The sequence below is a fragment of the Poecilia reticulata genome, chromosome 8 (assembly GCF_904066995.2).
Source record: "Poecilia reticulata chromosome 8, P_reticulata-male-v2, whole genome shotgun sequence".
In the NCBI taxonomy this organism is placed as follows: Eukaryota; Metazoa; Chordata; class Actinopteri; order Cyprinodontiformes; family Poeciliidae; genus Poecilia; species Poecilia reticulata.
Genome location: NC_088837.1, coordinates 23,135,493 through 23,148,952, shown reverse-complemented (window position 1 = coordinate 23,148,952; position 13,460 = coordinate 23,135,493). Strand labels below are relative to the sequence as shown.

The window sequence follows — 13,460 nt, the reverse complement described above, 5'->3', positions numbered from 1 at the left end:
GGCCGACAGTGACATCTGCTGCACTCTTTCTGAGCGTTGCGCTAAGACTGTTGGTTGAACAGTTAAATCTAGTCAAAACAAGCAAAAATAGTTGAAATTAAGCAAACATTGTTAATTCACCTTCTCCCCCTCTCGACGTCTCAGACACCACATCGGTAGGCTTTACTTTCATGGTTTTGTGTTGGAGATGTGGTTGTGCTCTTGTGGGTCAGGTGCAGTGATAGTATTCCGAGTATCCTCCATAATATCCTGCAAGCGCCCCTGGTGTCAGTGGTGGGAAGTAACGAAGTACAAGTACTTCGTTACTGTACTTAAGTACAGTTTTCGTGTATCTGTACTTTACTTAAGTAGATTTAATAATGGATACTTTCTACTTTTACTCCACTACATTTTACAGTAAGTATCTGTACTTTCTACTTCACTACATTTCTACAAAAGTGTCGCGTTACTCGTTACATCCAAGTCGCGTTGCTCTTTTCTTCCGTTAAAATGTGAAGTTCAGGGATTTAAGGTGGCGCCGTAAAATCCGAGCAATAACGTGACTTAGTGTCTGTTGTCACCCATCGGCTCCACCTTTACTCGCACTCGGAGCTCCAGACATGCGCAGTGGTTTCCTCTGAGCGGGAGGAGATGTTTGTCTATAATATAATAGCGCTGCATAAATTGATATGGCGACATGTAAAATTAGCAGCGCTTCGCTTTCACAGACGGTGGGACTTCGTCCAACTTTTAGCGTCACTTGGAAGGAAAGCTTAAAGAAAGGTAAGATCTGTGCTAGCAAAGCTAGCTGTACTGAGACACATGTTGCATCTGATGAAAAAAAGTTGTCAGTCATGCGCTGAATTATTGTGTGGAGGTGTTGACTGAGGTGTCGCATATATGGGACAACGCTGTGACCAAAGTCTGCAATATAGTGATATGACATTCAGGAACGATCCGATTCTTCTGGACGGATCTTTACTAAGTCCTAAGGACTGAAGCCTCACTGAGAGCCGTTCTTTGTTCTTGTGTACACTGAGGTAGCTATATATATATATATATATATATATATATATATATATATATATATATATATATATATATATATATAGACATTCATTTAATCGCTGAATAAGTAAAAGTTGAACGTATGAACACAGAGCATGCTCATTGCTCATTGATTGATTTCGTCTCCTGTCATGGTGGCAAACATCGCAGTGGGAGGGAGGATGAAAACAGTCACGGTGCTCATTCTGCTTAGTTACTTGTTGCGCCGTTGGACAGTGTTCATAGTTGAACGTTATTTACCGTTAATTGCGATGTTTCAGTTGTGGTTTCTGACATATGCAATATGGGCAACCGCCCAGGGCGTTATTTTTCTAGGGATAGCAGGAGACCTCTGCGGATTGTAGCACAGCGATGAAAGCAAAACAGAATGAAGGGAGTTTTAATTGATACTGGTTAAATATATTTCAGCTCTAAGTATTTAATATCTAGGTGTTTTTATGGGAATGTGGATCTTTCAGATCAATCTGAAAACCAATTTTGATAGGTAAACTTAATGTTATTGTGTCATTTAGCGCGGGGCGCTGGTCTTGGTCTCGGGTTCGGTGGTCTTGACTACAACTCTGCTACATGGCTCCTTGGTTGCATGTCCTCCACCCTGCCCGCACCTTCTTTACATCCCCTTTTAGTTAGATTTCTTTCTAAATAAATGTGACTAATGAAGTTCATGCTATGTTAGGACAGGAGACAAAATGTTTCCATCCCTGAAATTATGATTAATAGAATCACATATCTAAGTCTAAACTGTTACAGAGAATAAACACAATAAGAACATGTTTAATCTGTGGTAGTGTTCATTAAAATGGCACATTTCTGATGTATTAAAATTAAATACGATCGGCACACTTAATGATATTAGCGATTAGGTAATGCATTCAGCGAGTACTTTTACTTTTAATACTTAAGTATTTTTAAAAACCAGGACTTTTTTACTTTTACTTAAGTAAAATGTTAATGTGGTACTTTGACTTTTACTTAAGTACATTTTTGACTGTGTATTTGTACTTTTACTTAAGTAAATTTTTTGAGTACTTTCTCCACCACTGCCTGGTGTGTATAATGTTCAAAGACGATTATAATTCTTCTATTTGCAGCCATTGAGTTGGGGGCGTGGCCAGCAGCATTTTATACGGATTTAAAGTGACAGAGGCCCTAAAACAGCTCATTCTGAACTGAGCAGACCAAGAATGATTTTTGCAACAAAAAAATGTAATGAACATGTTTTGTATAGACCATAGACCTATTCTAATCTGTTCAAGGAAGACTAAAGGTCACCTTAAGTTCTTCAATGGTGGTACAACTGTCACTGTGTATGATTTATATTCTACTGGTGCTTTTCTGTTTTGTGTATTTATCTCTTTTTCCTTTTAGCTGATTTCATAGAGACTAACTTGTTCTCCAACAGTCTGACTTAGTTTTTCTCCTATTCTCATAAAATATGACTACATCCATCCACTATTTCAGGGAAATGACATATTTTTTGGTCTCTGGTTTCTCTCTGACTGATAAACTGGCCTGAGTTTCCTCTCATACGTTATATGTATGAGTTTACATCGACCACTTGCTGCTCTGAGGAAAAGCATTCGAAACCTTTCAACCACACTTTTTTTATGTTCTTTCTGCACTCGTATAAGACCACTGTCACCTCAACCCCCTCACCGTCTCCTCCCCTGTTTCTCTGAACGTTAAACGCCACATATCGACATATGTTCACTCAGTTTCACTCCTGCACAAAGAACAGGCAGCGGATCGGTGAGTCGTCCCTGATTTGCTACGAAATCGATGTGTTTTAACTTCAACAAGTGGATGCAAGTTTTGTTATATCATTCGGATGGGTAAAAAAACTACCTGTGTTATAGCTGCGATTATATTTAACACAGTTTTCACTAAACTCCTTTGAGGCGTCTGTGTCATTATTAAATACAGCTGAGAAGAAAGAAAGGTCACCAGCCTTCTGCAAAAGCTTACCGAGTATTTTTGGTCTAGTTTCTACTGCAAATATTTTTGTACACTTGAAATAAGACAAGTATGTTTTCATCAAGATATAGGAGCTTGTTTTTAGTCGTCAATAATTCCTTAATATTAACTAATATACTGAGTATAAGTGCAGAAATTATCATGTTGAAGGGGAGAAAGTCAATAATTTGAACAAAAACTAAAATTAAGGGTTGGTAGAGAGAATTTATTTTAAAGAAAATATCCAGATGTTGCTAAAATATTTCAAAATGTTGAAAAGGAAAATGTTTGGCACTAAGAAAGGAAGATCACAGTTAGACATGGTGGTGGCAGAATCATGCTGAGGGGTTAGCTTTATAGGAATTTATAGGGGTTAGCTTTATAGGGAATCCCTATAGCTTTATAGGGATTTTTTTTTTTTATTCGTTTTGACCTGAAATGTTATAGTGTCATCTGGAAAACCAAAGAAGAAGAAGAAAGATTCCCTGTTTCCATAAACCCAATGGATTCCACTTATAGATTCCCTCTATCCAAGGATCTGGGTAACTTTGGTGTAGTGGAGACGGGAAATTACACAAAATCAAGACTGAATGTTGAAATTAGGTGCACATTTCTGCAACCCTCAAGCTGTATCATTTCTTTGCTGTTGAGCTACACAGAATAACTGTGAATATATGGAAAAAATATTAACTAGATGGCATTTTAATAGGGGTGAACATACTTTGAGAGCCATAATATGCTTTGAAAATGTTCTTTACAGTGGGTCATGAAAAGATTTGCCTTCATAAGGAGATAAATAGCTATTATGTTAAATTATTATAATAATAATAATGTTGTTTTGACACCATTTTCAAGTAATAATGACATCATAATGCAAGAACACATTCTGAAAGATCAATAAACTTTAAATTCTAGTCAACATTTAACACTGAAACTAAAAAACAGGTTAAATATCCTAAATAAATAAATAAAACAACAGAAACAATAAATAAAATTAATTATAAAGTCTCTGTAAACAGAATTGTCCTTCGAAAAAGCAGCTAATTGAGACCAAAGCACCAACCTGAAGACTTTAGTCATCCAGTTTTTGGTAGAAAGACAGAAAAGAGAAAAAGAATAAATAATGCAAATGGAAACTATTGAGCCGTCTTAATGTGTCATATGATTAATTGATTTATTGCTTATTGTAACAGGCCTACACTTCTTTTGTAGCAGCTGATGTTCTTAGTGGTTGCAGAAATGAGAAACTTGCTAATAATATGCAACTTTGCATTTCTCAGGTGATTATGTGCAGCTTTTTAGTTACATACCCAAGTTTTTTTAAGTCACAAAGAGCTTCAGATGCAATAAACCAAAATGTTTCACGGAAACTCCTTTATTTTAAATTCTGGTGCACATCTTAACAGAACGTTGCTTAAAACTTAAGGTTATGTAAAGAAAGTAATTGTTTCTCTTTGACAATTTGCATCTTGGTGGTAGACCACAGCAGTAAAAAAAAAAGATACACGAGATTAAGGTTAAAGTCATATCTCAAAGAGATAACAGATATAACAATACCCACAAGGCTTTGACCAGAGATTTAATCTTCTTTGTCATGAGCTGCATGAAAAATGTTGCTTAAAATAATGATTCATGCAACGTCTGGACACATTTCAGGTCAATCAGGCCAGGATTTTAATTCAAAGCCTTGCTGAGAACAAGGTTTTTTTCAATACAGTTTAGTTTTATTTTGATGTGACTTTTTGTTTGGCAAATAAAAAAACTCAGTTGAAACATGTCACAGTACAACCGTTGGACAGACAGCCTGCTGAGTTTAAGACTAGAAATGACATCACTGACTCATTAAGAATGAGCTGAAGATTAATCATAACTACTAATTTTGTAATATTTTAATCGTTTTGATTCATTAAAGTACATTGCGACGTGTTGATCAAATTACCGACTTTGCCTGAATTAACAACACGATTTATATCACTATGTCATAAACAGCGTTTCCCCTTCAACTGAAGAAGCCTCAAAAACGGACAGAAGACAGAAGAGATGCTAACCAGTTTTTTTCGTACATGCTACTCTACATCAGTGGTCCTCAACCCCCGGTCCATGGACCGGTACCGGTCCGTGGACCAATTGGTACCGGGCCGCGCAAGAAATAGTGAAATATTTCCGTTTTATGTATTATTTGAGTCTGGAGGATCTTTTATTTTGAAAATCCTTTAACCGGATTCTCTCGGTTACTTGCGCGCCAACACTGAGGCCACAAGCAGCGAAATGAGTAAGAAACAGATCAGATGTCTTTGGAAAGTTTCTTTGCAAAGGGGAAAAGGCCCAGAGAAGAGACAGGAGAATGGATTTATCCCGGACCGGTAGGTGAGTCCCACGTTACAAGCCGCTTTGCGTAACATGCGGCGACCGGCTGCTAATGAGGGAGTGAAGCTTCAAGCTGCTTCGTCACGTAGAGACCAAGCAGGCTGTGGATATAAGCAACACTTCGGGTCTCATCGTCTCTCATCACTCCCAGATGGGACCGTCTCGTTGCAGAGAAACAAGCTCAGGGCTCCTTTTAGTCATTATCGTGAGTTAAAATTTTCACGAAAGTAAAATGTTCGTTTTTGTGGCACATCTGTATCTTATTTTGAAGGGATATATAAACGTTACCATAGCGACCAGAGTCAGAGCGTTTGGGCTGCGGTCGAGAGGAGATGAGTAGAGTTTGTGTCTTAAGTCTGGTTTAGACGGAAAGATTTAAGAATTGTCAGCCGATTCTCCAAACCTCTGTGACCACAGAGCTGATAAAAGTCCAACAGGTTCGATCGGTTCGTGTGTCCAAGGCAGGAGCAACACGAACCGATTCCAGTCACGAACATCCCGATTCCAGAGGATAATCCAGTAAAAACCCCAAAATAGCGGGAATTTAGAATAACCAAACACGGATGACGGATGTAGAAGCAATAGTGATAGTTTGTGGAGTCATTTTAAAAGATAAAAAAACGAAACAAAAAGAAAAGGCGGTGGAAAAAAGGCAGCGGGAGCAGCCGCTCTATGATTTAGAGGTGAATGTTTTTTCATAGTTAACATTTTTGAAATGAATAAACATAATAATGACCTTTAGATTTAATAATAAACATTTCCACATATCATCTCAGATATACACCGGACTCAGTTGCGCGATATGTCAGCTGTTTGGGATTCCCCTGCTCTTACGTCACCGCGCTTTCTGATTGGCTCCCTGTCACATTCAGCAGGTCGTATTCTCGTTCTCAGTCAGGGAAAAACCCCACAGGCTGCGATAAAAACTCCAAGACAACCCAAATTGGGTATATTCAGGATTTAGCGGGAACATCAACACCGCCTCATGCATCACCCCCCTCGGGCCGCAGCAAAATTTTCCAAGTCTTGACCGGTCCGCCGTAATAAAAAGGTTGGGGGCCACTGCTCTACATGACGGTGGAGCATTGTTTCCATGGCTACGGACGGTTAGACGCGTATCTTCTCCATAATGCAATATTTGATATCTTCCCAATCATACTTACATATGAAGTTTATAAACGTTACGTCTTCTTACCTTGTAAAAGTGTTTTCACTGTAAATCTGCCATTACACCGAGGGCTACCAGTCATTATGATTAACAGCTGCCAGTCATTGGCCGCTATCACCATCTTCCCTCATTAAAAGATAAAATAAAATGACAAGTTTGGTTTTCATCCTTGTCTGTTTGTGCAGCCGGCCGCGCAGCATCTTATGACCATTTTTTCTGCGAAATCAACTAAATAAAAGCGATATTAGGCTACCACGTGCGTTTTTTGACAGGCTTTACTATGAGCGCATTGGTTGTTTTTGACGGTTGTCATGGCGGAGTGGGCGGAGTTTTGCAGAGTGACGTCACGCGCAAAAGGTCAACGCACAGTGATCATTTTGTATGAAATAAACAATAAAATATAAGTTTTTGTTTTAGTGTTTTCTAGTTTTTACTAATTAATTTTAGTTAAATGTTTAGTTTTAATTTGTTACAGTTGTAGTTTTAGTTTTTTCATACTTTAATTGGTTTGTAGGTATTGTGAATCTGTGTACATCCATTGGGTCATGAAAACCCAAAAAAGATACTATTTTCAAAAACTTTATTAAAATTATTGTGTTTTATCCCAGCTTTTGAGGATGTCTTTTTGCAGACTATCAATAAATCAAGTTTATTTTTACAGCACATTTCAGCAACAAGGCAGTACGGAGTGTTTTACATCATGAAAACACAAAAATACAGTCAACAATTGAGAAAACTAGTAAATATTTTACATTTTGTCAAGTGCCATCAAAATGTTAGTCAATGTTTAATTTATTATGGTTCAAAAGCAACTATAAACAGTCTAGATTTAAAGAACTCAGTGTTACAGCTGTTTTGCAGTTTTCTGGAAGTTTGTTCCAGATTTGCAGTGCATAGAATCGTAACAAGCACTGCCAGGAGGGTTATGGAGTGCCGTAACTGCTGACAGTTGATGTAACCCGTTTACACGTCAATTCCAAAGGCTAATAAATAGATTAAATAAATGTGTTAGTTTTATAAACACACAATATAGTTCCAGTTAGTTATAGTTTTTACCCATTAATCTTCATTTAATTTCAGTTTTTGTTATTTTGTTCTAGATTTTGCTGAGAAACAGTTTTTCTCTTTCAGTTTGCTTCCTCGGACAGCAGCATGTTCCTGCAGAGTTTTTCCATCTTTGCCGGCTTCCTGCTCTGCCTCCCTCGGTATTCGAACGCAGCCTGCACTGATGGGAAGCCCAGAGAGTGTCAGGAGGCCGAATTCGCTCCCGGATCCAACTTAGCTGGGGAAGGCTTCGACATCACCAAGATGGAGCGAAAATCTGCGTTTGTGCTCGACATGAATCAGTGGAAACGCAAAGACAAGACCTGCACCCTGTGCGCCAACCCGTTTCTGGAGGGCAAAAAGATGAAGCTGCCCCTGTCCGTGCTGGACTGGAGGGCCAAGCAGACCTGCAGCGCTAAGGTTTCCTCCAAGCTCCACAAATCCAGCGAGTCTCTGGTCAGCTCCAGCACCTCCTCCGTTGAGAACAACTGGAAGACTGAATTAGAAGTCGAAATGAAAGGTAAATCCGGCAGCCTGATGCTGGCTGGGACCAACTCGAAGGTGGCTGAATATTCCATGGAGAAAACAAAGAATGACAAGTTCAGCTTTGCGAGTACCAGCATGTACTGCGAGTACTACAGGTAAGAAAAACGTTCTGCAAAACGATTCATGTTTTCAGGTGAAACCCAAGTTGCAGAAGCATCTAAAATGCTTCTGAAAAGGGACCCGTTATGCAACAATTTACATTTTGGACGTCTTTATTCTTCAATTTGGCTCTCAACTGCTTCTTAAACAGCCCAAGAGTTTTTAAAAAAACAGCCATTTTTTGGTAATACGTTAATATTTTATAATGTCTGAAAAATAACTGGGCTGTTACCTAGCAACCCCAGCAAAGTTCCACCGGTTACCTAGCAACCCCAGCAGAGTTCCACCCAACTGAAAAACCTAAGTTTAAAGTTGACGTATTATGCTCCCTTGCACAGGTTAGTATAGGTCTATGGGCGATAGATAGCAATACATTGTTTGCATAAAATCAATAGAGATTTTAATCTGATCAGTTGAGAGGGAGCTGCTTTATGGGCTCTTGCCACTTTAAATCAAAATATACTGCTGGCCACAGCCTTCCCCCCCCCCCCAACTCAACGTTTACACTTACACATAAAAATGGCTGCAAACATTCATCCTCCATCATCCATCCATCCATCCATCCATTTTCTTACTCCCTCGTTCCTATTGGAGTTGGAGGGGGGTGGGGGGGATGCTGGTGCCCATCTCCAACGAGACTGGCTGCAAACAGATGTGCACAAACACTCGTCTTTTCCAGCAACCATTGTACAGCGAACACAGCGGTAAAACCAGCTGACCAGATGTACTGGAGTGCCACTTAGGTTGCTAGGTTACGGATGGAACTCTGCTGGGGTTGCTAGGTAACGGGGCAGCGCCTGCTGATTTGTTGCGTTACATTCCGGAGGTTTCTGACACGGCTACATTTCCATGTACTCCTGCTTGAACAAACTTGAATCAAATGAATGTTTAAAGACCAAACCTTTGGGAAACTCCCGGATCATTTTCTTCCCAAACCGACCTTGAAATGAAATTAATCACCATAGTAATTGTAATATTTGGGTTTCTCAGTGTTTGCAGCAATGGTTATCATCATGTTTGTGCAACATATGGTGGTGAGTGTTTTTCCACTCTGTGGATGAGTTGTAACCCACTTTTCTCTGTAGAATTTCAGCCACATTGGAGGTTAATCACCATCGACCTCAAACATAGTCATGGTGCAGCATATAAATTGGTTTTTCGCTTGAACTTTGTTTAGGTCACTGGAAAACATTTTTTTCTCATCGTTCAAAGGTGGTCTTACTGTTATACTTTGTATCATTGCCTTTAACTTAATTAACAACATAAAACAAAAACTATAGTAGTTTGAGTCAATCTTAAACATTAAATGAGGCACCAAAGGGCAAAAAGAGAAGAAATCTTAATGGGAAAAACATTTTCCAGAACATTATTATGAATTACCAATGGCTGAAAGAGTTTCACTGTTTCAATTCTGCAAAAATTCATTAAATTATGTTGCTTGATGTAAGATTTCAGCTGATGATCTCCTCTTGTTAATTTTTCTACATTTTATGTTGTGCTCTGCTAATTTTAAATAACATTTTAAATCATTGAAACTTTGAAATTCCTAGCTGGTCCACAACTGAAGCACAAACCGTTGCTTTGTCTCACTGTTGCACGCTGCTTAGGCCAAGTAGACCAACAAGGTTTTATGTTTTTACGTTTAGTTTCTGTTTTTTCTTGTAGAAATGTTGTCGCCTGAGGTTTGACACCTTCTTTTAAAAAAGCCTGTGGTCATGACAACGACACGCAACGAGGCGGGAAGTGGGGGGAACAAACATCCACACCTTTTACTCAAAAACATTATTGGACACGCACGTTTATTCGGCTTGTATAAAACCTAAAAAAACAAAAGTTGTTTGAAGAAGGTTGTCATTTTTGCTGCTGTAAATAGACTAAAATTGTATTCTTGACAAAAGAATTTATCCAAAAGCTGAGGAAACTGCAAAACGTTTCATTCAGGCAAACATCTGAGGTCCATTTGAACCAATAAGATTTAGTTTCTTTCTTCTTTGTTTCATTAATGTTCCGTGTTTTATTTATTGTTGATCAGGAAATCAAAAGAAAAGAACCCACGATAAAATTATTGTGCATTTTTAAATGGAGAAATGAAATTATGGTACTGTCAACTTATCTAAACTATATCTAATTCCAAACATATTTTTTCATACCTGAAATATGGATTCATCTACGTCAACATATTAGGAACACAGTAGCTTCCAAAAAACAAAGAGGAAAAAAACTGAAATTTTGAGATTAATTTCAGAAATTTTCTAGAAAAGATGGAAAAGTCAAAGTTTTGACTTTTCTCGTTTTTTGTCAGAAATTTACTCCTTTTATTTCCTATTTATGGAAATTTCCCATTTGTATTCGTCAAACCACAAAAGCTTCACCTTTATTTTTACACATTTACTTGTTTAAAAGTGAACATTTATGCACATGCAGGAATGTAAACATTACATAAAATCTGCCAGATTTAGACTGAATTTTTCTGTCTAGATGCATTTTGAGATGAAGTTTTCTTTGTGCTAATAGTTCATAACTTGCTTGCAGCATTAAACTGAGTTTAGTATAGTTTATTTGGCCGTTTATTTTTATTTACTTTGGAAATGTAAATGAAGAAAGGCATACGTATTTAAATTAATTTTGTAAAGTTTTGGTTAAATCCCTTCAATAGATGGAAAAATAAAACTTTCGGTGAAGATTTCGTACCTCCACCTGGCATCAGCTCATCTGACAGAATACACCAAGACTAAATGAAGTCAAACTGGATTTGCTTCATTGTTTTTGTGCCTTGCTCCTCCTGCAGCTACAGAGTGTCCAGCACTCCCAAGTTGAACAGAGATTTCAACAAAGCAGTGAAAAAGCTTCCTAAAGTCTACAGCCCAGAATACAAGTCCAGATTTTACACACTGATTGATGTTTTTGGCACCCATTACATCACCAAGGTGAGTAACAACAAGCATTACTGAGGAGAACAAAGAGTTAAATGAACTGAATGGGTTCATGATGCTGTTTCAGGTGAAGCTGGGAGGACAGATCAAGTCTGTGACCAGCATCGCGAATTGCGAAGCGAGTCTGCAGGGTCTGAGAACAGAGGAAATCCAAATGTGTCTGGAGGCCGAAGCGTCTGCAAGCGTCAAAGTTAATGTGAAAGCAGAGACAAAGCACTGCCAGACGTCTGCAGAAAAACTGGACAGCAAGAAATCCTTCTCCGACACCTTCAGCGACAGGTACAGAACATTTATTATGCTACTGCCTGGGCTCGGCGATCACTCCACAAAACTGATTAAGCAAATCTTTGGTTTTGAAGGTTTATTTTTTGGAATATAAGATTTTTTTCCACCGATGCACTCGGGTTTTCCATAGTTTAGATCGATGTCAGCACCTCCAAAGCCGCCATTTTATTTTACAGATTCCTTTTATTTGGACTTTTATTTTGATTATGAGAATTCTGAGAAAAAAAAATCTGAGATTAATGTGAGAATTCTGAGAAAAAAAGTCAGAATTCTAAGAAAAATCTCTCAATTTTGAGTAAAAAGTCAGAATTCTTTATTATTACTAGTTGGCCCCAATCCTCTGATTTTCTGTCTCCAGGTTCACAGAAATAAAAGGTGGGCTCACCACAGACTCGGACCTTCTTTTTTCCTCCAACAAAAACCCAGACGCCTATAAGGAATGGCTCACTTCGGTCCCACAGTATCCAGACCTCGTTTCGTATTCCCTCTCGTCGCTCCACGAGTTGCTCCCTGAAAACACTCCGGTCAGGAAAAACCTGCGCAAAGCCATCAGCCATTACATTTTGGAGAAAGGCCTGTGGAGGAATTGCAGCGAGCGATGTCAGGCCGGAATACGGACCGACTCCAAGGACTCCTGCGTCTGCCAGTGCCACAACGAGCCCGCGGTGAACTCTGACTGCTGCCCGACCCGGAAGGGAATGGCCCGCATCTTCATAACGGTGGTAAAGGCTGAGAGTCTGTGGGGGGACCACAGCGGCGGCACGGACGGCTACGTCAAGGTGTTTCTCAACAAAGAGGAGGTTTACCGTTCTTCCGTCATTGTAAACGACAACAACCCGAAGTGGGGCGCCATCGTTGACCTAGAAACCAGGGACATCTCTTCCGGAAGCGTCTTGCGGTTTGAAATTTGGGATGAAGACAACAAATGGGACGACGACCTGCTGGGAGAATGTGAGCGACGCCTGTCTGCCGGAGTCGTAGAAGACGTGTGCCCTCTCCAACATGGCCGCTTCTACTTCAAATGGGAAGTGAAGTGCATTCCGAGTCTGACCGGAAGTTTGTGCACAGAGTATAACAAGTCGCGCATGAGGGAAAGCTTGAGGAGCCTATACGTGTCCCGTCACGCCCACCCGATCCCGAAATCCGTCCTGGTGGAGATGGGAGTGTTTGTGGATGAAGGGAGCTCCCACTGGAACCAGAGCCTGGCTGGCAAAACCTCGGTGTGAGAGGCTTTTATTCACATTTAGTCCAGCAAGTTGGCATTACTTCTAATATTTACTTCTGTTAGCATGTTAATGATTAAACTGCACAGCAATAATGTCGGACTGGGCGATAAATCGACTTGATCGATTAATCGATCTTTGGTTTTTAAAGATTTAATTATTGGAAAATTGAGGGAGTGGGGGTTCATCTATTCACTCTTTGGTACGACGGAGTGTTAGGGCCATGCCAAGAAAATAATAAAAAATAAAATAACAAAAATAAAGTTATAGAATTATGACTTTATTCTCCTTATTTCAACAACTTTTTACTCGTACTTTACTAGAAATACTATAACTTTATTTTCATTATGTTTTACTTTACTACTTTTCCCGTGTAATTTTAAGACATACCTCTGGTAAAATTACATCTTTAATCTAATATTATGACTGTTGTCGTAATAAAAAAAAAAATTGCCCTAATACTCTGTCGTATAACTCACAGAAGAGATGATTGAAATACAAGCCACTTTGTGAAAAGATTTTCTATCAGTTGTAGTTTCTTTTTCAAAAAAGTAAGCAATTTTTTAAAAAAGTCAATTGAAATTGGGAATCAGATCGGGTATGGAAAAAATCTAATTTTATTTTTGAGCCATATCGCCCAGCCCTGCAGTAATGTAACAACCTACCATTGTGTACTTTTAGGATTTAGAAATTACACAAAACGCTCTGCTTTATATCTAGATTATGAAATATTACTCTGAAAGCTTATTGTTATATTTATGCAGAATAAAAGCATGTTCTCTGAATTGCTTGTGG

At 38.9% G+C, this 13,460-nt stretch overlaps 1 protein-coding gene across 1 annotated transcript; it reads left to right on the top strand.

The window, feature by feature from the left end:
* The first annotated feature begins 2,096 nt into the window (after window positions 1-2,096).
* Window positions 2,097-13,452, top strand: prf1.1 (perforin 1.1). Its single transcript, XM_008416362.3, has 5 exons — window positions 2,097-2,796; window positions 7,667-8,220; window positions 11,013-11,151; window positions 11,225-11,436; window positions 11,801-13,452. The coding sequence occupies exons 2-5, from the start codon at window positions 7,688-7,690 to the stop codon at window positions 12,666-12,668; spliced, it is 1,752 nt and encodes a 583-aa protein (XP_008414584.1). The 5' UTR covers window positions 2,097-2,796; window positions 7,667-7,687; the 3' UTR covers window positions 12,669-13,452.
* The last annotated feature ends 8 nt before the right edge of the window (window positions 13,453-13,460 follow it).